This window comes from Papilio polytes, unplaced genomic scaffold (assembly GCF_000836215.1).
Source record: "Papilio polytes unplaced genomic scaffold, Ppol_1.0 DF823868.1, whole genome shotgun sequence".
Classification (NCBI taxonomy): Eukaryota; Metazoa; Arthropoda; class Insecta; order Lepidoptera; family Papilionidae; genus Papilio; species Papilio polytes.
In genome coordinates this window covers 1,517,642-1,539,851 of record NW_013525336.1, presented here as the reverse complement: position 1 = coordinate 1,539,851, position 22,210 = coordinate 1,517,642, and the positions used below count along the sequence as shown (strand labels likewise).

At 34.1% G+C, this 22,210-nt stretch overlaps 3 protein-coding genes across 4 annotated transcripts; 1 reads left to right on the top strand and 2 right to left on the bottom strand.

The window, feature by feature from the left end:
- Positions 1–875: 875 nt before the first annotated feature.
- On the bottom strand, positions 876–8,183 carry LOC106103096 (zinc finger protein 491-like). The gene is made up of 10 exons (XM_013282762.1): positions 7,973–8,183; positions 7,630–7,752; positions 6,546–7,172; positions 5,779–5,906; positions 5,227–5,301; positions 4,345–4,474; positions 3,232–3,344; positions 2,683–2,779; positions 1,948–2,070; positions 876–995 (listed from the first exon to the last, which is right to left on the bottom strand). The coding sequence occupies exons 1-10, from the start codon at positions 8,078–8,080 to the stop codon at positions 876–878; spliced, it is 1,644 nt and encodes a 547-aa protein (XP_013138216.1). The 5' UTR covers positions 8,081–8,183.
- Positions 8,184–8,454: 271 nt separating this feature from the next.
- Positions 8,455–15,527, bottom strand: LOC106103150 (glycosylphosphatidylinositol anchor attachment 1 protein). Its single transcript, XM_013282823.1, has 11 exons — positions 15,143–15,527; positions 14,824–14,943; positions 14,169–14,328; positions 12,786–13,073; positions 12,088–12,202; positions 11,390–11,477; positions 10,685–10,928; positions 10,010–10,435; positions 9,182–9,458; positions 8,884–9,064; positions 8,455–8,731 (listed from the first exon to the last, which is right to left on the bottom strand). Exons 1-11 carry the CDS (start codon positions 15,389–15,391, stop codon positions 8,633–8,635), a joined length of 2,247 nt encoding a protein of 748 aa, XP_013138277.1. The 5' UTR covers positions 15,392–15,527; the 3' UTR covers positions 8,455–8,632.
- Positions 15,528–15,830: 303 nt separating this feature from the next.
- Positions 15,831–20,532, top strand: LOC106103152 (trypsin-like). 2 transcript variants are annotated; one of them, XM_013282826.1, is made up of 6 exons: positions 15,831–15,877; positions 16,547–16,720; positions 17,796–17,949; positions 18,293–18,548; positions 19,316–19,498; positions 20,130–20,532. In XM_013282826.1, exons 1-6 carry the CDS (start codon positions 15,862–15,864, stop codon positions 20,289–20,291), a joined length of 945 nt encoding a protein of 314 aa, XP_013138280.1. In that variant the 5' UTR covers positions 15,831–15,861; the 3' UTR covers positions 20,292–20,532. The 2 variants fall into 2 exon arrangements, with proteins under 2 accessions (XP_013138280.1, XP_013138279.1); XM_013282825.1 differs by lacking the exon at positions 15,831–15,877 and having other exon boundaries at positions 16,437–16,720.
- Positions 20,533–22,210: the final 1,678 nt, after the last annotated feature.

The window sequence follows — 22,210 nt, the reverse complement described above, 5'->3', positions numbered from 1 at the left end:
ACTAAACTACTCTATACTATTATAATAAAGCGTAAACACACACTTCTTTGTTGCCTAAGATGTCAGCAATTACAGCATATTTTTGAATAATTCCTGTTCTAATAAAAAGCCTTACGTCACGCTTTAGGCTATATATTTTCACGCCATCAAACTCGAGGGTACTTATTTGGATAAAAACTTAATGTGGGAAAGAGACCATAAGTTATTGCCAACATCAAGGAAGCAAAGTAAGGTAATTGGTATTTTGACAAATGCAAACAATAAATTTATAATTTCATGCGGATTAAGCCGCACGCGAAAAGCTAGTCTTTTAGAAACCTGATACTTTTAAAAATGTATCCCATTCGTTACTCCAGAATTTCATATTTTCAGACAACTTATTTAATTGATACTGTCGCTTTAAACTCAGAGTAACACTTCTCGTCAGGACTCAGGTTGCGCGCCAATATCCATACTTCTAGTGACATTGACAGCTGTCAGCTGTCAGCTAGGGACGTGACGTTTATGCCGATAATATAGAGTAGCGCTAATTCTACAGCACGGTACTAGTTTTGTTCTTAACAATATCTATAAAATTTCAATATGATGAACCATTGCAGAATTACAAAGATATTCAAATATATTGACTTTAAACAGTTTTTACGTAATCTCACTACCGCCATCTATTACTAGCTTTTGCCCGCGAGTTCGTCTGCGTGGAATTAAAAAAAAACGAAACTGAGAAGCCTATGTGTTCTTCCAGACTATCCTCTACGTCTATATCAAATTTCATCAAGATCCGTTCAGTCGTTTAGGCTACAAACTCTAACAAACATCCATCTAAACTTTCACACTCATAAGTGAGTAAGAAATAAAGTGCCAAAGTTTGGACTAATTCAACTAACTACACGATGTCGCTTCAAGCCAGCACTGGAATAGAACTGTCTCCCGCACGTCTCGCAGTTGTAGATTTTCTCCCGCGTGTGTAAGTTTTGATGCATCGCTATACTGCCCGGCTGAAAACATACATCACAAATATTAATTAAAAATTACGATCTATCCCACCGCTGGCTGATAGAGGATCAGATAGCTTAAAATGTCGTCACTGTCAGATAAGGGAACAAAATCCGATATTTCCATCACATTACACGTCAGATTGTTATCAGACAATTTACAATTTGGTGGGACAGGCCCTTAACAATCCTAAAACACAATATTCTATTTTTCTAATAACAGTTTAGGAAGGAATAAGTAATTTGGAGAAAATAGCAAAGAAACAAAATCAGCCAATAGCAAAGAAGGAAGATTGCCATGGTAACGGTAATTGTTATCAAATGTCAATGACCTTCGTTGTCATTTGTGCGTTTGATTTTTGATTTGAAATTAAAAATTTGACAACGGTCAAATAAAATAAAGTTTTCTTTATCTTCACGCGAACGAAGTCGCAAGCAACTACAACACATATAATATAGCCTTTGTTACTCACAGATATGTTACCTTACTAACGGTGAAAGAATTTTTGAAATCACCCAGTAGTTTTTTAATTTCAATACATACAAAAATGCTAATCTTTCCTCTTTATAATCTATACTATTATAATAAAGCGTAAACACACACTTCTTTGTTGCCTAAGATGTCAGCAATTACAGCATATTTTTGAATAATTCTTTTTTTAATAAAAAGCCCTACACTTGCGTCACGCTTTAGACTATATATTTTCACGCCATTAAACTTTGGGAGTAAATATTTTGGATAAAAACTATAATGTGGGAAAGGGACCATAAGTTGCTGCCAACATCAAGAAAGAAAGATTGTCAATGTTTGTCATGTCATGTCATTTTGACATTTGCTATTGATAATTTGACACATGTTAACAATAAAATAAGATTTTCATAATTTTATGCGGATGAAGTCGCACGGGAACAGCTAGTGTTAGTATAATGTCTCTGAGTAGTAAATGATACTCACAGCTAAGGAAGCGCCGCATATCTCACAGATGTGTCTCTCGCTGGGGGGACAGAAGGAGGTCCCAGGATGCTCCTTCTGATGATGGTTCATACACTCCATTTGGGTGGAAAAATGTTTACCGCACTGGAATAAAAAAAATATACTTTAAAATTAAAAATACAATAAATTTGCAACAAATCAAATAAGATTAAAATAATAAATTTATTTTTTATAAACCTTAATATTATTATAAATACGAAAGTTTGGATGGATGGATATTGATGGATATTTGTAGGAATTTGTACCCTGAATTGCTAAAAGGATAGCGATGATTGTCTTAGATGTATAGGCTGGAAGAACACATAGGCTACTTGGTTGTTTTTTTTTTAATTACGCGCGGAGTCGCGGGCGAAAGCTGGATATCCATACATCTTAACTTTCACATTTATAATATTAATATGAAGTAAGATTGGTCAAATTTTGTACTCAAATGTTTGAAAAACGATGTTTTGTTTGAAACCAGTAGTTATTTTAGGTAAATCTCAATGATTTGTATGTAAACTAGCTGGTGCCCGCGACTTCACTCGATAGAAATCGAACAATAATAAAAAACATAGCCTATATTACTGATAAGGTAGCTTTTTAATGGTTTGAAATGGGCCCAGTAGTTTTTGAATTATTTCAATACTTACAAAAATATAAATCTCTCCTCTTTATAATGTTAGCATAGATATATATTTAAAAAAAAAATATTACTTGATAGCAATCCATTGGTTTCCTACGTCTAGTGAAGGTAAATCTCAGTCGGTTGCAGCGACGCTTCGGAGCCGGTACCTCTTCATTGTCTTCTTTACTGAAAAAAACATACAATAATTAAATAAAAACTGGATATAACTAAATAATTTGTAAAGGATCCCTCTACAGCGCCAATAAAACGTGTTATAGAGGGATTCATACAACATTTATCTAAAATCTGTTCCCATGCAGCTTTATCCGCATGAAATTATGAAAATTTTATTTTATTGTTACATTTGTCAAATTATCAAAAGCAAATCTCAAAATGACTTGACATGACAAACCTTGACAATTTTACCTCCTTAGTGTTGGCAGCAACTTATGGTCTCTTTCCCACATTATTCATCCAAAATATTTACCCCCTAAGTGAAAATATATAGCTTAAGCGTGACGTAAGTGTAGGGCTTTTATTAAATAAAGATTTATTCGAAAATATGCTGTAATTGCTGACATCTTAAGCAACAAAGAAGTGTGTGTTTGCGCTTTATTATAATAGTATATATAACTTACTCGACGTCAGCATGCAGCGCCGAGGACTGCAGGTGCTCCGTGTACGCGGCCGCGGACTCGAACTTGATCTGACATCGCGAACAGAAACTGTCCTCACTGCTGACGTCGCACTCCTGGAACAATAAATACATCGTATCAACTTGACATTCCCTAAGGAGGGTCGGCACAGTATGTGCTCTTCCATATAACTACAAGTCATATCTGAATCCACTCCCTTCTTAAGCATATCCTCTTTCACACATTCCATACTTATTTCGGTCTTCCTTTTCTTTTGTAAGCCATCCACATTCATTCTTAACACTTTCCGGTTTATGTCCCTAACGTCTAACGTCTAACGTCGCATAACATACAATTTATCTTCACTAATATTATAGAGTAAAAATAAGTATTTTTGTATTTTTTTTATAACATAAGGTGGCAAACGAGCAAGCGGCCACCTGAATCCGACAAAATGGCGAAGAGATCGCTGCCCATAGACATCCGCAATTGCAGATGCGTTGCCTACCCTTATCCAACAGAGGAGGAGACGCATATAAAGAGAATATCTCCCTTTCCTATGCATCTCCAACTCCGTCAAATCCACTTTCCCTTCCCATCCTCTCCTTATAAGAAAAGGGTGGTAAAGAGAAAGGGACTTAAATAAGGCCTCCGGCACCACACTCATCAGACTGTACACGGAATTGCTTCCATTTGACGGCTGTCTTCTGTGTGGTCGTGGTATTACTGGGGGCGAGCCCTGCACTGCTAACATGTTAAAGCGGGCACTACCACTGGTTATTTTTGTATGTATTGTAATAACGCAAGCTACAGGGTCGATTTAAAAAAATCTTGTACCTGAAAAAACAATGTTATCACTGAGTAACATGGACTACATTTTTTATTATTTTTTTAATTTCACGCAGACGAAGTCGCGAGCGGCTAGTAATTAAATAAATAGCGCTTAAGTGTTATAAATAAGTATCGTATCGTATCGTATCGTGTGGTTTCGTGTCGTGTCGTGTAGTGTCGTATTATGTCGTGTGATGTCGTGTCATGTGGTGTCGTATCGTGTCGTGTAGTATCGTATCGTATCGTGTTATGTCGTATTGTGTCGTGTCATGTCGTGTGTCTCACCTGTCTACCAACATGCGTGACCCGCTTGTGCTGGTGCAACCCGGCCGCACTAACGAAGGAGGCGCCACATAACGCGCACACATGCCGGCTGCGGTGCGTACGCAAATGCGTGTAGTACGTCGACATGTGCCTACATAAATATTTTAAAAGCGTCAACGAAATGGTCAGTTTTCGATAGTATTCTCAAAACACGAATTAGGATCCTTCAAGAACGTATAACCTCTAAGGCAGCATTTGGCCTTTTCTCTTATAAAAAAGAGAGGTTTAAACACCAAAGTGATCACCAACGCCCATCCAAGGTACCAGAGAACTACAGAAGCGTTGCCATTGCAAAAGTATGCTGGCTTCTTAAAGAACCCTAAATCGTACTGGTTTGGAAAGATTTGCTGAGGTAAGACCATTGTCCAACACAACTGCACAAGTTATTATTAAGTGTGGTGGAGTTCTAATTTTATTTCTTTGAATTATTTTTTTTTTAAGAGTAAGTAGGGGAGGTGTAATTGTCAGAGGAGAGACACAGAAAGGGGAATGTCTTATTTCTATACGTCCTACCTCTGATTAAAGATATCTATAGTGATATTAACGGATATATGATAGCTATATTGAGTCATAGCGAGTCGTTTCGCTATTTTAGCGAATTAATTGGCCTGTTTTGCTACTTTTTTTACATAAAAGACAACATTACACTGTACCATAAATTAACTAACAACTGTAATAAATAGGAACTTTTTTTTGTTTGGATTGACAAGAATTGCATGACAAGTGGCATAAAATGTACCAATTAGGATAGTGGAACCCAACCTTTATATCGCAATAGCGTTTTTTAATGGAAATTGAGATAAAATGAAGAATTATAGGGTTTTATAAGTGATGTTTTCTCACCGGAATTGTTCCCCGCAATGTTTACACGCTCGTGTTACCCCCGCGTGTGTTTCTTCGTGCATTAATGCTGTTGTTCTGAAAATATGTTAAATAACACTCTAGTTCTCTTTCTAGTCTAAGTAGCTCGTCGCATTATTGCTGCTCTAGCTTTGAAATTAAAAAAAAAAACAAAAGTAAGTAGCCTATGTCTTTTTCTAGACCATAATCTACATGTACACCTAATTTCATTGATATCCGTTGAGCTGTTTTGGAGATATCTTGTAACAAACATCCATCCATCTAAACTTTCACTACTCATTACTACTCATTACTAATATTATAAATGCAAAAATTTAGATAGATGTTAGTGTTTGTAGCCTAAACTGCTGAACGGATCTCGGTGAAAGGTAGTGTAGAGTTTAGTCTGGAAGAACACATTAGCTACCTAATTTTGCTTTTTTTTTAATTCCACACGGAGAGTCACTGGCGAAAGCTAGTATATATTAGCAAGATTGTTAGTCAAATTGTGTACCGGTAAGGAAATTAAAATCCTCAACTATAAAAAATACTCACTCAAACGCTACAACGAGATTGCAGACTAAACATTCATACTTGGTGTAGTGTGTACGTATGTGCTTGCGTAGATGACACTCCAGTCTGAAACGGGAGTGGCAGAAACGACACTCGTATGGACCAATCGCCTGAAATACAATAAAATCCATATAAAAATCAAATTACATACTGCGTCCAATCTAAATTGGGTAGACAAAATGGGAATTGGTAGACTCTAAGTCCCTCAGTGAAAAAAAACTAAACAAATAATATGTACATAAGTAGATATAAATAGTAGTACTAGGAACTCATAAATGTAGCATAAGGATTACATAACAAATAAAAAAATAATGCAAATAAACATAAACTATGCAAAAATAGCATGGACCAAGAGTCTGTAAATGTTTTTTTTTTAAATATAAGGTAGCGAACGAGCAAACGACCGTCTGAATCCACCGAAATGGAAAACGACCGCTGCCCATAAACATCCGCAATTGCAGATGTGTTGCCTACCCTTAATTGACAGAGAGGGAGATGCACAAAACGAGGACATTTACTCTTCCAATGCGTCTACTACACTGCCAAATCTACTTTTCCTTCCCATACTTTCCTCTGACGAAAAGGGTAGAAAGTGAAAGGGACTAAAATAGGCCTCTGGCACCACACTCATCAGACGAAACACGGAATTGCTTTTCCTTCACGCCTGTCTTCTGTGTTATTTTACTTTAAAAAAAATCCCTTAGTGGGGTTGTATAGTGAACTATTGATAATATAAAAGGTTTTCTTACCGTATTATGTCGTAATTTAAAATGACGCAACATAATATCTTCTTTCGAGAAGAACTTATAACAATCTTTACAGTTATAAGTTGATTGCACATACTTGGGATCTACTGCTCTTTTCTCAAAATCTCTTATCGCTTCTTCTTCATTCAAACTTATCTTCTTCCATTTATTTGAATCTAAATATCTTTTCCGTCTCGTAAACTTATAATTCTTCTCTTTATTTAATTTTTCTGCCTTCTTTCTCTTTCTGAGACATCTACTGTTTAGATCTTTTTCTGTATCATCTGTATTTTTTTTCTCTACTTCAGGGCACTCGATTTTAAATATTTCAGTCTTTAATATGTCATCTTTAATGAATACTTCTGTCACCTCTTGAGGGAAATCTGATTCACTTGACGTGTCATGTTTAGGTGATGGTACATCTGATCTTGGTGATTCAATTTTTATATTAACTTCGTTGAAATTTAAATCATCATCACTGTTGTTTATTTGATCATCGAATTTATTTTTAATTTCTTCAGGTATTTCATTAAAAAGGTAAGTTTTAACTTTTTTATTAACCATTGCTATAGACAGATTTGTATAGATTTCTTTATTGCTTTTTATACTATTTATAGCTTGATATGTTATCTGTAATGTAAATTGTATAAATTTATTCATGTACTAGCTTTCGCCCGCGACTCTGTCCGCATGGAATTAAAAAACAAAAGAGAATAGCATATGTGTTCTTTCAGACTACCCTCTACATCTATGCCAAATTTCATTGAAATAAGTTCAGATTTTTAGGCTACAAACTCTAACAAACATCCATCCACCCATCTAAACTTTAGCATTTATAATATGAAATACGGTAATATACTGGTTAGAAAAAGAATGGTCTTTAACTATGATAAAAATTTAATTACATCTTTTTAATCTTAATGTTTCAGCATAGAATACATGCAGATAATTAGAATACTAAATGTTTGCTTTTTTAACTTTCTTGAATATATTTTGTGTTTTATGATCTATGTTAAATAATAAATGACTCGCATGAGATTCATACAAAATTTGTAGTAATTCACATATAAATATTTGGATTACTTACTGGTTTTAAAGATTTAAGTTTTCTCAGGCTGTATTGGCACTTCTCTTTAAATTTATGAAACTTGTAGAGTATCATAGCACATTCATAGCAGAAATATCGAGGCAGATTATCCATCTTGACAACCTATATACAAAATAATGCTAGCTTCAGACGTTAATGTACAAAACATTCACCAATTAACCCAAAAGTTGACAAAAAAGCCGAGGTTTCTGTTTAATTGCGTTATCCAATTTTTACTCAAAATTTAATTTGAAATACCTAATTATTCACTAACATTTCTTTTATTATTCTTCTTCTTAGAATTTGTTTAAAAATGTGTATGAAAGTATGAAATCCAACTTACTTTTATTGAAGTGACATTTTCATAGTACATCTTTAATTGAAACTGATCGTGTTCGTACAATTTACCTCCAATCCGAAGACAGATTCGACATATTTTAAGACTGGACATGTTTTATTAGACTTTAGATCTAAACCGTTATGTGTAAAAGTTTCGGTTTTTTTTACAAAATAAAAACATTAAAGTCGATACTTATTGCCGATGATTGATGCTACTGAAATGTCAATGTCACTGTCACAATGGCCTATAATGCCGTGCGTTCCTAATTAGACAGAATTAACAATGTTCTTTGAATTTAAAAATCGTTTTAAACAAAAATAAATACAAAACATTTAAGAATTATACAATTTCGCTTAATTTAATTGAAGAACTCTAAAGTCATTTTTCAACGTTCTTGTAGATTCCCTTTTTCCAACATTAAAAGGTGCATCTCGTTCATTCGTATATAGGTTTGGGGGTAATAAATGCATAAAGTAAACAACAAGTAAGAATACAAACACATTTATTTCTCTTTGGAATAAAAAAAAACATAACCATTCATTTCATCCAGTTTTAAAATCTCATTTAAAACTTATAAAACTGTTTTACACAAATCTCCCAGTTATCAACAGAACATGAAAATTACAAATAAACTTAAATTATGTCTAATAAATTAGTTTTGTACTAAGAAATCTCAACTTTGTTACATAGTATTTGCCAAAAGATGATCCAAGTTGGAAGAAATATGCATGTAGCAACATTGTACAACCAGTTGCCATAAATCTGTAAAATGAATAAAAAGCAAATTTAATTAATCTATAAAAATATTAATTTGTAATATATCAAGAAAAAATTTAAAAAATAAGTTGGGATACCTATTACAATAAATTAAAAAATCTTTCTTTTGCCTATTTTCTAATGAAAAAAATACCAACCATAGAGTCAACAATGGAGAACATGACAGCTTGCATGGCGGCGTCCTTCCCGCGGGAAATCATATTACCCAACCCCTCCTCAGGGAACAACACGCGGCTGTAACTTATCATGGCCAAAGACATAAAGCACAGCGGGTGAAGAAGAAGGCAGATTATACGCTTCACTTGTAGCATTATTGATCTGAAAGTAATAAACATTAGGAGGTATGGACAGTAACAAAACATACCAAAGATACTATGATCCGACACAAATATACTAAAATTAATATGGTAAAACACAAATTTACCAGTTACTTACCGTTTCTTACTGTCAATGACTCCGACGACCAGAGACAATGGGGTATAAACTGTCGCTACCACAAGTCCTAGAGAGAAATTATGCATACCAATAGCAAGACATGCGGTTGATAATTCAATTAAAACCAATATATTCATTAATGTCATTTCTTCTCGTGTTAATGGCCCAGATCTGAACAGTCGTGGTAAAAACGGCGATATAATGGTTATAATAATTGATAATCCAATAAAACCGCAGTAAACAGAGAACTCTGACGGATATTCGAAATACTTCGCACCTGAGAACAATAACGATTAAATACCTAAAATATTTGAAATGACAGGCAGCTAAGAAAATTATGTTAGAAGTTTAAAAAAAAACATGGCGTATTCTGATAGAAATAAAAAAGATAAAAACACTTTATTATTATGATCAGTTGAACAATAATCATTGAGCTCTGCTTCCTGAGCTAGGTGGGGACCTGTATTACAGGAGGTAGTGCCTTCTCTTAGTCTAGGTACATATGTGATCAAATACATGTGTTGGGGTATGTGAGTGTGTTTATGTGTATGCACATTATGTGTGTGAATAATGAAACAAACATTTATTTTAAATGCAAATGTTAAGAATTCCAAACAAAATTGAAGTTTACTATGGCAACTACATTACTAATATTATAAATGCGAATATTTCAATGCGATGTTTGTTAGAGTTTGTAGCCTAAACTGCTGAACGAATCTCGATGAAATTTGGCATAGATGTAGAGCATAGTCTGATATAACATGTAGACAACATATTTTTTTGTTGGACGGGGGTTGGAATCGCCCGGCTAAGGCTAGTTATACATACCAATTTGACTGAAGATTACAGGAGAGTTCATCACCATATATCCCAATAAATGTACCAAAAGATAATTAGCTCCTATATTTACTACGCTAAATCCATCACCTTTCCCTTCATCTTTTGATACTAGATCTTTAACATCATCTTTATCCGATTTCCCGTCACTTTCTAATTTATCCTCTATTTTATCGGATGCTTTGTCCGATTTCTTTTCAATATTCTCCGTTATTCCTGAATTATCTTTTGTATCTTTCTGTGCTGCTTTTGTATCTTTCGGTGCGTCTTTTGTATCTTTTTGTGCTACTTTTGTATCTTTATCTTTTGGCGTATCATTTTGTGCGTCAGTTTCGTCATCTTGTATATTAACCCATAGCGATAATGCTCGTATTAACATAGCAGCACAGAGTAAACAGAGTGATGGCATATATTGTCCTAAAGGAATATTATTAAAGAACAAATTAAAAAAAAATAATTATCGTTAGATTGTGTCATTTTTTATTATATGGTGGAAATTGAATAAATAATGAGTTTAAAAACTGAATTACAGAACTGTGTAATGAAGTTACGTTGTTTTAAGGAAATAAAAAAGTTTAGATATTAACGAATGACATTTTATGTGATGAATGAGCGAGTGAATGAATTTATTGAATGAATGAATCATTCGTATATTTTGATACTTACCGATAGAAATAAATCTATTAGTGGAAGCAAGAAGATAAAAGAAGTAACTTTGGTGAAATCTCTCTAGCAAGTTATTCAACGATCGGATTATACTTTCTAAAGCTGTGCCGAGTTTGTAGAAGCTAGCGGTGGGTATAGAGTTAACTTTGGGCGGAATTCCCGCCGGGTCGTTTGCATCTCTACCTTCTAAAGTCACAGCTTCGATTCCGAAACGATGGAATAATCCGTGATTACCATTTGGTACCTAAAATTAATTAATTTGCATTTATAAATGTTACAGCCAAATATTGAAACGAATTTTAATTCGCTTTGTGAGTCCCTCAATCTCATATATGTCAAAATTTGTAAGGTATTTGTACCCTTTTCTTGTTAGTGTATCTGAGATACATCAGAATCTTTTTTTATTATTTTTTCTAGACACCTTGGGTCATCAAGGTTAAGTGTAAGTTAAGTAAGTTAAGAATATTATTTTGATATTAGAAAAAATAAAATTCTGCCAAGTTAAGGGTGCGTGGATTAAATGATATTTAAGACATTGTTACATATTTACATTAAGTTTCAGTATTCGGCCGTTATTATTCTTATAATTTAACTTAGTAATTTATTGATGGCGTTTACTTTATGAACTAGATCAATGTTTTCTCTTATATAAATAATATTATTTTAATTTAAGTATTTTTTGCATGATTTCTTGTCGTATCTTACCCCAGGGAATTGTGTGTTCACCATACCGAGCATTGTCCAAATACCGTTCACCCATTCGTCCATCTTGTTACGACGAATCCATGAATAACTTAAACCAAACATTTAAACACTTTTAACAATGAAATTCCTCTTAAAAAACTAGTAGTCAAGGAATTAAATTCACTTCCCGTTTAAACAACCATAAGAGGTATAATTTTACACATATGTACAGTCAGAGCCCTTCACGGTGTTCCACTTTCAGATAACATTTTTTGTACCTTGTACTAGGCAAACTTTTTTATAAATCATAAGTTAGCAAAAGAGCAAGGTACTACCTGGATTCGCTGAAATAGCGAAAACCATCCATAGACAACCGCAATTGCAGATGGATTGTCAACTGTTAATCAACGGAGAAGCAGATGCACAAAAGGTGGACATTTCCCCGTTCCTGTGCCCCCTCTTCTATGTCTAAGCCACTTCCCTTTTATATTATTTTCTTACAGATAGGAAAGAGAATATTGGACCTCGGAATTTCCGCCACCTCTTACAGATAAACAATAGATCGATATAATAACGTTCAGATATATTTAAATGAGCCGTCTTAGTTATTCTTTCGCGTCCTCTTAATGCGTACAAAACTTACAAACGACTGTAAATTTCAAAGTTGAATACCGCAAAATTCCCTGATAGTACATGTTGACTTAATTGCATTATGTTACCTGTTCTTATAAGAGTGATGTATCCCAGATTTCACACATAGTTTATGAACTAAATTCACAAGGTCCAGATTAGGTAGTTGTCCGTTTAATCCTTCGATTTTCACCTCTATGTACTCTATAAATAAAAACCACATTTCTTTAACACGAAATTAGTATAACATACAACCCAATACTGATACATTTATAGCGTCTTAAGCAAGGACACAAATAAACTGCAAATTCTATTATGACGTCAGCTTGTAAACGGCTCTTATTTAGCAATGTGTTTAAAAATCGTTTCAGTACTCAGCCGTCAATCACTTATTGTTTAATAATCTATTTAAAGAATGGTCCCTTAGTGCAGTTTTATTAGTAACTACCAAGAAATTAAGAACTCTGAGAGTGGTATATTGAATTGATATTAACATCTGACATATGACGCGAAAGGGTTAAAATTAATTGTTCACACACTTTAGGCTACATATTTTCACGCCATTAAATTTTGGGGGAAATGATTTTGGATAAAAATGCTAATATGGGAGACACATCATAAGTTGCTGCCAACTTCAAGGAAGCAAGATTGCCAAAGTTTGTCATGTCATGTAATTTTGACATTTGCTATTGATAATTTGACAAATGTAAACAATAAAATAAAAACTTAATAATTTTATGCGGATGAAGCCGCACGGGAACAGCTAGTCTATAATAAAAAAACTTACTAAATTTAGGTGAATCAAATTCCAAATTGATAGCCGCCTGTATAGATCCAGATCTGCCTTGCAATTTGCCTGGATTAAGACTTTGTGCCTCTTCACCCCAATCTATAGGCGACGTAAACTTAGCTAGATCTAACAAAGGTAGATCTTGTTTCCAGAAACTTCCTAGACTTGAGTAGAAGTTTCCAGGTTCATTGTTAAGTCCATGGTATGCTTCAAGCCAGGCCTGCATTCCTAGTTGTTCGTATTCTGTCACAAGGAATATTATATCCTTGGCCCAATATTTTTGAGCTGAAACAAATTAGAATTATATTATTGACTAGCTGTTGCTCTCGACTTCGTCCATGTGAAATTTGTAAATATAGCCTACTAACTTTCGCCCGCAACTCCGTCCCCTATGTGTCTCCAAGTAGCCTATGTGTTCTTCCAGACTATCCTCCACATCTATACTGAATTTCATCAAAATCCGTTCAGTCATTTAGGCTACAAACTCTAACAAACATCCATCTATCTGTCCATCCATCCATCTAAACTTTCGCATTTATAATATTAGTATGATGTTACTCAGTGATAACATAGCTTTCTAATGGTGAAAGAATTTATTAAATCGGTCCAGTCGTTTTTGAGACTTTCAATATATGCAAAAATACAAATCTTTCCTCTTTATAGTATTAGTATAGATGCAAAAATTCATTTGGATGAATGGATGAAAGTTACTATAAAAAGTAATTTCTTTGTTTACATCTTATAAGCATTTATTATAAAACAAAATATAACTATATTAGTATAACACAGTGTAAACACACTTCTTTGCTATGTAAGATGTCAGCAATCACAGTATGTTTTTGATATAATCTTTTTTTAATAAGCCCTACACTTACGGCACGCTATAGGCTATATATTTTCACGCTATTTCATTTAGAGAGTAAATAATTTGGAAATAAAAAGAACGGGACAAAATTGTCAAGACAATAACAGCAAATAAACAAGATTGTCATGGTATGATAATTGTTAGCCAATAGTAAAGGCCTTTGTTGTCATAAGCATTGTAATTTTGTTATTTACAATACATTTCTACATAGTCTTACTAATATTATTTACTAATATTATAAATGCGAAAGTTTAGATGGATGGATGGATGGATGGATGGATGGATGAATGGATGGATGTTTCTTAGAGTTTGTAGCCTAAACGGCTGAATCGATTTCGATGAAATTTGGTATGGATGTAGAGGATAGTCTGAAAGAACACATAGGCTACTTTTGTTTTTGCACTTTTGTTTTTTTTAATTCCACGCGGACGGAGTCGCGGGCGAAAGCTAGTATAACCATAAAATAAAGTTTTATTCACACGGGCACAGCTAGTTACTTTACAAGTAATTCTTACGTCTAGCAAATTGTGCGAATGACAACATCAATGCAATCCCAGCTGCGGTTCCCTTCTGATGTGTGGACATGTATCGGAATGGAGCTGATACAACCAATGCTTCAAGGGAAGGGGTTCTTGCAGCTCTTAGTATGCCATACACATTAGTACCTTTGTACACCTGGAATATAAAATATTACTAATATTATAAATGCATAAGTTTAAATAAAAAAAGACTATTAATTTCCCCCAAAGGGGAGGGAGTCAGGGACTGGTGTCCGAGCTAGGATGGGACCCTGTATGATGGATCACCATGATTGTTAGCATATACTGCCTTAATGGCTGAATAGGTCTTGAAATTTGGACGTAATGTATCTGTCTTAAATTTTTCTTTAAGTCGATACAGAGTCACAGGCTGAAACCTAATGTTACATGCTAAGGGTACACACAGATTACATAGAAGTATGGTTCTTAAGTAAATTATAGCTATCACAAAATTTTACTATTTTATGTTTGTAAATATTTTCATAAACTTGTTATTGCAAAAATCATTACTAACTGTTTATATTTAAAAAATACATATATAAGGCCACAAGTATTTTATAAGAAATCATAGGTTTAGTCATGTAATAGATATAAAATTACTTGATTATGTGAAAATAAAGATTTAAAGTACCTGGCCCTGTCCCATTGGATAATTGAGGGTGAAGTTGTGAGTGTAAACTTCTAAATGCAACTGAGACATTTTACCAACTAGCCAGGATACAGGCATTTCACCTGTTTCTTCATACTTTTCCTGAGACAAAAAATAAAATAGTAAAGTTATACTAATATTATATATGTAAAAGCTTAGATGAATGGATGGATATTACAACATATTAAAACATTAGTCATAACATAGTGTGAATTAGTTACGTTAATGAGAAAACTAAAAACAAAATTACTTAAAATTCTACTTCAATTTCAATATTTTTTACCAATAATACACTACAAACCTCCATTTCTTGCAAAAGTTCACTATAGAACCTATTTGCACTTGATTCAGCGTTAAACTCCTTTGCAACTAAACCCGGGAGTAAAGCATTCTCTGAGAAATACGTCTCATTGTTGAAGTCCCGATTTCCAAGCATCAGAAACCATCCAATTGCTCCAATGTAAAACAGAAGACATAGCGGCCCTTGAATTTTTCGAAGGATCTTAACCCATTTCGCCGACCCATACTCCGGGTCTGATAATAACCCCATGTTAACTTAGATAACGTTAGGAGTATGTAAGCTATATTGTTATCCTAAAACATAGTTAACAATTTGGTGTATTCACATAAATCTCTGAAATCATCAATTGATAAACATAAATTCAGAAACAAATTGTAACGTTAAGTGACAGTTGACATTGACAATTACGTTCGGAAATGAGAGCGTGGTTCACACTTGGCCAGTACAGTTGAAGCTCAAAAGTATGACTGGCATTCAACTGGTATAATGTGAGTATAACTAACTGATAACTGTGAGACCATGAAATCCGTACCTTGCATGTTCTACTGCCAATTTGTGAACCGCGCACAATAAAGCTCAAGTTAAAAAAATATTTTAGGGAAATAAACATTAATTTCATTATATCAAGTTTGTTCTCGTTAAATAAAATAGGTTTTAAAACGAAACTTTTGTAGTTTCGAAACATCTTCCAAACTGAAATCACGACACGTTTCACGTGAATGTCTCAGCAATGGGGTAAAATCTTAATTATTTCTGTTAAGAATAGTTAATTATTAAAGAAAGCTATTACTATCTCTAAACACAATCAAATATTTTCAAGTAATTTGCATTTGATAGTACGCAATGTTATTGCGAATATATTTTTTAAATTCTAATATCTTCACATTATAGCTACATCTATGTCATATATCATAACTTTATAATAACAAGCTGTAAATTATTATACGTTATACGTTAATAAATAAGCACTATAATTATTACGGCATATGAGAGTCATAAAATAATAGTTATATAACATCATATCAAAATAAATATGTGAAGGATGAATGCATAAACAAATGATTCATAAAAATAAAAAAAAAAAGAAATTGCAACTCTATTTCTTTTATCCATTCAAAACATACCGATATAATGCATCAACCGTGTCCATTGTTCGTTAGATTTTCTTTTTTAATTCCTTATTGAGCTGCCATTCAAATGTACCTTTTTGATTTATTTTAGTTTCTAACACCATTCTGTGTATTTAACATCTGGATTAAAGATATTTTGTTCACACCATTGACATTTAGTTTGGTGTCCTTACACTAAACATGCAAATGTTTTGTTAATTCATATTTTTATTTTTGAATACCTCAAACATGGGGCATAGGTTTGTTTTAATTAGTTTCTTTACAATTTGTATAGTTATTGTGTACGGTAAATACCACAAACGCGATGATCATTTCGATAGCTTGGAGAGCTCATCGTTAGGGTCTGACAGCACAGAGTTCTTCCCCGAAGGATCTAAAGGGTTTTCGAAAAAAAAAATTAGTGCACATGTAAAAAGTGTTAACGGAACAAGGAGAAGTGGCGCAAAAGGTAAGAACATTTCATCATCATCAACATCCTTATCCTACTCCCGTAGGGTCAGCACAGCAGATTTTTATCCGCCAAATAACTCTATCATACGTCATCTCAGTCATCACTCCCTTTTTGATCATGACACCTTTCACGCAATACATCCATCTCTTTCTAGGTCTACCTCTACCGGTGTACCCTTCCACACCCATAACTAATATTCTCCTTGTAACATGCGATTCACCCCTCCATTTATAATAGTAATTTTACTTTTGGTAAAGTAGTTAGTTTTAGTAAATCTAAATATTGCAATACCAAAGTCAAAGTGACATGCCCTCTTCGTTCTTTTTTCTATCTTTCTCTCTCTCTAGGTCCGGATACAAACCACTATCGTCTTTAGAACATTCTAGTTCAGTAACGTTAAAATATTTTCTGCAGTGAAGAAACGAAGGGCAAAATACGAACGTAAAAGTATAAAAGAAATTCTAAGGTTTATAATTATTTGTTCTATTGTAAAGTACCAATAATTGACATTTTTATACTAATGTCATTGTTAGATTTCCTTTACCTTCTTTAAATCTAATCTATTACAACGATTGCTTGAAACATAATTTTTAAGATGAGCAAAAACTATAAAAAAATTTTACATACAGTATTTTTATTCAACTAGCTGCTGCCCACGACTTCGTCCGCGTGGTATTAAAAAACATACGAAATATAGGAATAACAAAAAGCTACGTATCCCTCGGGAACCGGACATTTCCCGGGGATGAACCTTTTCCCATACGTACTCCAGACTTTGTTTTATATCTGTGCCAAATATCAATAAGATATGTTGAACCGTTGCAGAATGATCGAGTAAACATTAAAAAACTAAATTAATGAATCCCACGGGAACCGTAACTATTCCTGGGATAAAAAGTAGCCTATGTGTTCTTCCAGACTATGCTTTAAACCTGTGCCAAATTTCATGGAGATCCCTTCAGCCGTTTAGGCTGCAAACGCTAACAAACATCTATCCATCCAGCGTAACTTTCGCATTTATAATATTTACGAGTATATATTACGATTTATATGATTGTTGTAATGTTAACAGATAAGAACAAAAAGGGTGAAAAAGCATACAAAGTACGAAGTGGATCGCAAAGATATCCATTCTCAGTATCCGTACAAAGAAAGGGGACCCATTACGCAACCGGAGCCCTAATAGAGAAGAAATGGGTGCTCACCGTCGCGGGAGAATTTTATAAGTAAGACTTTTTTTCATATACTAAACTAAATCTAAATTAAATTAAAAACACCTTTATTCCCTCCTTTTTAAATTAACTTTAATTGTGCCGAATTTCACATTAATCTGCTTGCATTTTTCTTAAAAAGGGCAAAAAAGACGTCGTTTTACGTATTAATATGATAATTTTAAGATTAATGGTTTAGAGCAGGTGTTCACCTTTGACTAAACTATGGCACAACTGTGTGCGATTGTCGATTGTATCGCAGCCTCAACTGTTTAGTTACACAACTAAAAAGTAGTGCGCGCACCTCCATATAAGCTTCTTTAAAACATGATTTGTAAGTTTTCATTATTATTTACAGTGTAAGGGAATCGATAAAATTCTTCAGGGTGAGATTAGGTACGGTGAATTGTAAGAAAGGAGGTGCGTTATTACCTATCAAGGGTGTAGAGATTCACCCAGCTTATTCCTACAAGAAGCCAACGTACGATGTCGCGTTACTCCGTCTAGCAGTTCCAGCTGAATATAACGAGGCTTTGAAAGCGATTCCTTTGAGTAGAATCAAGGGGAAAGTTCTGAGCGCAAAATTCCTGGCAACCTATTGGCCACGGTTAATTGTAAGTATGTAATTTTAAATTTAGAACCTAAAAGTGGGTACTGACGTTACGTGGTGTAATGTTACGAGGTGAATAGCATTTAACACGTTCCGCAACAGGCCGAAATCGGCCTGCCGCTGGTGCGAACGACGAAAATTCATCCCTCTCTCTAATGCAAAACTATTATTTCAGATGTATTCATTACATTACTTAAAATATATAAATTATGTTTCCAATTATTATAGCAAAATCAATCGTAGTGCTGGTGGGTCTAGAAAGACCTGCTACGCACTGGCGGAAACATCATTGGGGGCGCATTTAAGCCCGCCGCCGCACCATATGGAGAATTATGTTTTTACTTGCCGCAGTAAACGTCTTAAGGCGTTGTTGTTCGCTGGTTCGTCGTGTAACACATATAACACCGCATAACGTCGATCAATACGCACTTTTAGATTATTTATTAAAAGCAAACGGAAATAATAATAATGACTTAGACGATGATTAACCCATGTTGATATTTTCCTCGATATTTTAACAATAAAAAAGGAAACTAACCAATAAAACATAAGGCCGGGAGTACACATGCCAGTAGATAGCATACTTGCATGCCAAGTCTCGTCTCATACGATTTTGTTGACATCGCTGGTATATACTGTGCCAGTAGAAGGTACATGAATGCAGTTGGATTGCCTGCTACATCATTGCACTGGCATTATTCCGTATTAACTTGCATTAACTAAACTAGTTAATAACAATAGTATGTATCTAATCATTTTTTTTAATATTAGGTGAGAGGGCAAGTGCTCCCATCATCAGCGCAAGAGCGCGTCCAACCCAATAGCATGCGGGTGTCCACACAAAAGATGATACCTTGGAGCTGGTGTCAGAGTCTCATGTCCACGTTGAACCATACCCTGGATGAGTCCAGTCTATGTCTAGATCCTATCATGTCACATCACAGTTTGTGCCTGGTAAGTTAAACTGATTTCACACTTGAATACAGATTTTGATTGAATATATAACACTCAGAGAACGAACTTACTTTATATTACTGTAAACAAATCGTAAAATCTAAATTCAAATGCTTAAACGATTACGAACGCTTTTGCCATTGGCTAATAATTACCATAGCAATCTTGCTTCTTTGCTGCTATTGACTTGTAGTTTTAGTCCCTTTCCCGCAGGACCATTTTTCTAATTTACTTACCCCCAAAGTTCAATAGCGTGAAAATGTACAGGATATAGCGTGTCGTAAGTATAGGGCTTTGTATTACAAAAAGAATTATTTAAAAGTATACTGTAATCGCTGACATTCTACGTAACTAAAAAGTGTGTGTTTACGCTTTACCTATATCTATACGTTATGAAGGCATTTTTTTTTGGATTTTTGTATGTATTGAAATAACTCAAAAACTACTTGGTCGAATTCAAAAATTCTTTCGCCATTAAAAAGCTACGCCTATACTTTTTTGTTATTTTTTACTTTACTCATACGAAGTCGCGTGCAACAGTTAGTTAATAAAACACCTATATATCGAAATTTTTAGAGAAAATAAACAATACTATTTTAACATGGCGTTTAAACGGTTACACTTACCATAGCCTGACGCGGGGGCGCCAGTGACCGCTGACGATGGACTGTGGGGTATCACATCAGGTTGGACATCAGACAACTGTCTCGGCAACCCCAGCCCTACTATCTTCACGCGGGTCTCCTCGCCAGTCGTGCGGGCCTGGCTAGACTCTCAACTGACCGACGTTTGATAATCTACTAGTATTTCGAGAACATTCTATGGGCTACAATTTAAAGGGATTTTGTTTGTCAATTGTCAAATAATTCGAGTATTTAAACTATTAATTTAAATAAGAAATTATAGTTTACTTGATACTGTGATCACAAAGTACCTACCAATGTAAAATACCTACAAAGAAGTGATTTACTGAAACCTTTGATCAACAAATAATGTTATTATAGTTTGTCTAAATAAGATAGATTAGTTTGATAAATGACGAATATGAAGTATCGAATTCAATTTGTATGAAGGCAAATGCCGTACTTAATAGACAGGTATCGTAGTGACGAAACAAACACGCAGCGAATAATAATGAGCTATCGATATTCGGTAAAAATCATTATCGAACTCAACTAAAATTATTATTTTATTATTAACTAATTTAGAGGACAGTGTAGTGAACATTATAGTGTAGAGAATTTAGCGATGACAGAAATAATAGCGAAATTGAATTACGGTTGTAGTAGTAATAAACATTTTTTACCCTCTTCAATCTATCTTATTTAGACAAACTATACGGCGTTGTAAATGGTATGTTGACTACGTTTAAAAATAAAAAAAAATAACAGCTCACTTTACAAGTGTGCTGTTATTGAGACGAATTTTAAAGTGCCCAAATATCTTTTGTTGAACAAAGCGGGCGCACACCTTTGACTAAACTGTCACACAACTGTGGTGCGATTGTCGATTGTTTCGCAGCCTATTCAACTGTTTCTTGCACAACTGAAAATCGGTGTGCATCTCCATATAAGGTCATAGGAATTAAAACGTGACTAAACAGTTGTGCGATAGTTTAGTCAAAGAGTGCACTTTAAAAATAAGTTTTAGTCTGGTTTTAAATAATGGGGCAGAATATAATGTTCGGGTGTAAAAAAGGGCATATGTTTATAAATTTTTATACACATGAATTTCTATTTTGGTTTTTTATTTTCTTCAGTCTTTCACCCGTCTATCTTCAGTCGCCGAATATGTGGTAGTGCCCGCTTTAACACCTTAGCAGTGCAGGGCCGGCACGCCCCCAGTAATACCACGACCACACAGAAGACAGCCGTCAAATGGAAGAAATTCTGTGTTTCATCTGATGAGTGTGGTGCCGGAGGCCCAATTTTAGTCCCTTTCTCTTTACCACCTTTTTCTTATAAGGTGAGGATGGGAAGAGGAAGTTGATTTGACGGTGGAGGAGATGCATAGGAAGGAGAAATATCCTCTTTATGTGCGTCTCCTTCTCCGTCGGATAAGGGTAGGCAACGCATCTGCAATTACGGATGTCTATGGGCAGCGGTCGCTTCGTCATTTTGGCGGATTCAGGTGGCCGCGTGCTCGTTTACCACCATATCTTATAAAAAAATATAAAGAAGTAACTGAAGGTAAGTTTTTTAGTAAGCAAAGTTATAAGGTAATATTGGTATTAAATATTTATTTATTTATTCATTTATTTATTATTTTTTAAATAATACATAAAACAAAAACTGCAAAGAAAATTTCATGATTTTTATATTTTCTCAATCATAATTATGATTTTTACATCGTACAAATCTTTATTTACATCAATACCAAACATAATACAATGTAAACGTGTTTTTTCACAGTCTTTGGTAATAAATTTAGCTGTAGGTTGCGTAGACAAAAGATTCCCATAGAATAAATGCTTAAACATGTATATAAAAATAAAAAAAGTAATATGACGCAAATGAATTGACAGTTAAAAAATGAATAGCAAAGATTCAATTAAGAGTTAAGTATTAAATATTAAAAGTTACTAAAAGGTTTCAAGCAGTTAGCAACATTAAAAATAACCAAAATAAAAAGGAATTCTATACAGAGATACCGGTAAGAGATAGCAAAATTGGTGGAATCTATACGGTAAGTCAAAATGAAGATAATTTTAAA